The sequence below is a fragment of the Chaetura pelagica genome, unplaced genomic scaffold (genome assembly GCF_000747805.2).
Source record: "Chaetura pelagica isolate M959 unplaced genomic scaffold, ChaPel_1.0 scaffold597, whole genome shotgun sequence".
Lineage (NCBI taxonomy): Eukaryota > Metazoa > Chordata > Aves > Apodiformes > Apodidae > Chaetura > Chaetura pelagica.
The window spans coordinates 28,530-31,492 of record NW_009953942.1 but is presented as its reverse complement, the minus strand read 5'-3'; the positions used below and the strand labels follow the sequence as shown (position 1 = coordinate 31,492).

The 2,963-nt window shown below is 57.0% G+C and overlaps 1 protein-coding gene across 1 annotated transcript in view; it reads right to left on the bottom strand.

Moving 5' to 3' along the window:
* DMBT1 (deleted in malignant brain tumors 1) overlaps positions 1-2,963 on the bottom strand; it is a 34,725-nt gene that overhangs the window by 17,247 nt on the left and 14,515 nt on the right. Inside the window, exons 12-13 of the mRNA XM_010001779.1 lie at positions 2,060-2,389; positions 857-1,183 (exon numbers count right to left, since the gene is read on the bottom strand). Of these exons, the coding sequence (XP_010000081.1) occupies positions 857-1,183; positions 2,060-2,389 (657 nt within the window). The remainder of the gene's footprint in view (positions 1-856; positions 1,184-2,059; positions 2,390-2,963) is intronic.

Sequence of the window (2,963 nt, the reverse complement as noted above, 5' to 3'; positions counted from 1 at the left end):
CCTTGAGGAGCATCTATGGATCATCCAGGTGGTCTTTGAGGTCCCTTCCCACCCAAACCCTTCCAAGATCTAAGGTCCATCCAGTCCTAACACCTCCCAGCAGCCCAGGTGCCCCAAGTCCCACCCGACCTGCCCTGGACACCCCCAGGGTTGAGGAACCACCTTGAGGAGCATCTAGTGGATCATTGAGCTGGGCTTGAAGGTCCCTTCCCACCCAAACCTCCCACGATCTCAAGATCATCCATTCCCACCATGGGCAGGGACACCTTCCAGCAGCCCAGGCTGCTCCAAGCCCCATCCAACCTGCCCTTGGACACCCCCAGGGATGGGGCAGCCACAGCTTCCCTGGGCAACCTGGGCCAGGCTCTCCCCACCTCATGGTGAAGAATTTTCTCCCAGTGTCCAACCTAAATGTCCCCTTTGTCAGTTTGGAGCCATCCCCCCTTGTCCCATCACTCCATGACCTTGTCCCAGGTCTGAGGTCCCTTCCAGCCCCCACCCCACTGTGACTCTTCCCCCCTGGGACAGGCTGCATGGAGAGGTGGTGGGGTCTCCTCCTCTGGAGACATCCCAAAACCTTCTGGACTTGTTCCTGGGGGAATCTACTGTAAATGATCCTGCTCTCCAGTGGATTGGACCAGGTGATCTCCAGAGGTCCCTGCCAACCCCACTGCTCTGTGACTCTAAGGATGGACACGTGTGGCCACATCACCTGGACCTGCTGCACCTCCTCCAGCTGCCTCCGAGCTCATTCCCATCACTGATGTCCCCCACCCAGGCCCATCCTACCCTTCCCAATCCTGGAGAAAACCCCTGTTTTTTGGGACATCTTGAGTGTTCCCTCCTCAAGGACCACCTGAGCACACGACTCCAGCATCTTCCTCGTGGTTGCAGTTGTGGACCCCCCAGTTGAGGCTGCACTGGGAGAAGATGGTCTCCGTCCCTCGGCCTTCCACGTCGTCCAGCCAGATGGGATCAGATCCTTGGCCAAAGTGGGCATGGCCAGGAGCTGCCACGGCTGTCCCACAGCCCAGCTGCCTGCAGACCACCTTGGCATCCCTCAGGTCCCAGTCATCATCACAGACTGTCCCCCAGCGTTGGTTGTGAAGAACCTCAACCCTCCCGGCGCAGCGGTTGGGGCCGTTGGCCAAACGGACCTGAGCCCCTCCCGTGATGTTGGCACCTGCCAGGAGAGAAAACCTGGTCAGGAAAGGAGAAGAGGACACCTGGCCACAAAAAATAGGCCTCAAACCTGAAGACCAGTCACGATGGTTCCCCCTCAGCAAGGGGTGCAACACCTCAACCCTTCCAGAAGAGCGTGGCCACAGGGATGGGCTTTGGTTGCACCTTCATCCCCTAAAATGGTGGTGTCTTCTCCATGCAAGTTACTGGATCAGGCCATGGAGACCAGGATGAGCAACCCCAACCCTTTCAGAGGTGCTTGGCCACAGGGATGGGCTTCGGTGACACCTCCATCCCCTAAAATAGTGGTGTCTTCTCCATACAAGTGTGAGGACCAGGCCATGGAGACCAGGCCGAGGATTTGGAGTCAGGTGGTGCCCTCAAGACAGGGCTTGGCTTGCTTAGTGCCCCAGGGGAAGAAGGTTTCCATGAGATGTTGGCCATGAATGGGGTGGGAACCTGTTGCTGGTTGGGTACAAGGTTGCCCAGGGAAGCTGTGGCTGCCCCATCCCTGGAGGTGTTGAAGGGCAGGTTGGATGGGGCTTGGAGCAACCTGGGCTGGTGGGAGGTGTCCCTGCCCATGCAGGGGGTAGGATCTTGATGATCTTGGAAGTCCTTCCAACCCAACCCATTCTGTGATTCTATGATTCTGTCACAAGCTTGGCCAGAAATAGAGGCTACGACCCCCCAAAAAAGAGGCTCTACGGGGGGCTGGACTAGATGTTCTCCAGAAGTTCCTTCCAGCCCCCACCACTCTCTGACTCTGGGTGACTCACCCTTTGCCATCCCCCTCCCCAAAACCTTCTCCAGGACTAGCACCAACTTAGAGGCAAGAAGAACCAAGGTGGACACCCCATCTTGCAGGACCAGGACGTACCTGAGCAGATGACACCGGCATCTTCTCCGTGGTTGCAGTTCCCCTGTCCCCAGGGACGGGCTGGGCACTGGGAGAGGGTGTCCTCACTCCCAGCACAGGCCACGTCGTCCAACCAGATGCGTCCTGTCCCCTGGCCAAAGTGAGCCCTCCCAGGAGCTGCCTCGGCCCTGCCACAGCCCAGCTGCCTGCAGACCACGGCTGCCTCCCTCAGGTCCCAGCCATCATCACAGACTGTCCCCCACTGGTGGTCGTGGAGAACCTCAACCCTCCCAGCACAATGGTTGGGTCCTTCTGCCAGTCGGATCTGGGCCACCTCAGCCCCAGCCTGGTCTGTGGGCAGAGAAGCAGGAGAAGGAAGGTTGAGGAGAAGGAGGAGATGGAAGGTTGAGGAGCAGGAGAAGGAAGGATGAGGAGCAGGAGCAAGAAGGTTGAGGAGAAGCAGGAGCAAGAAGGTTGAGGAGAAGGAGCAAGAAGGTTGAGGAGAAGGAGGAGAAGGAAAGTTGAGAAGCAGGAGAAGGAAAGTTGAGAAGCAAGAGAAGGAAGGTTGAGAAGCTGGAGCAAGAAGGTTGAGGAGAAGCAAAGGGAAGGTTGAGGAGAAGCAGGAGCAAGAAGGTTGAAAAGCAGGAGAAGGAAGGTTGATGAGAAGGAGGAGATGGAAGGTTGAGGAGAAGGAGGAGAAGGAAGGTTGAGGAGAAGGAAGAGATGGAAGGTTGAGAAGCAGGAGCAAGAAGGTTGAGGAGGAGCAAAAAGAAGGTTGAGGAGAAGCAAAAAGAAGGTTGAGGAGAAGTAAAAGGAAGGTTGAGGAGAAGCAGGAGCAAGGTGGCTGATGAGAAGGAGGAGATGGAAGGTTGAGAAGCAGAAGTAAGAAGGTTGAGGAGAAGCAGGAGTAAGAAGGTTGATGAGA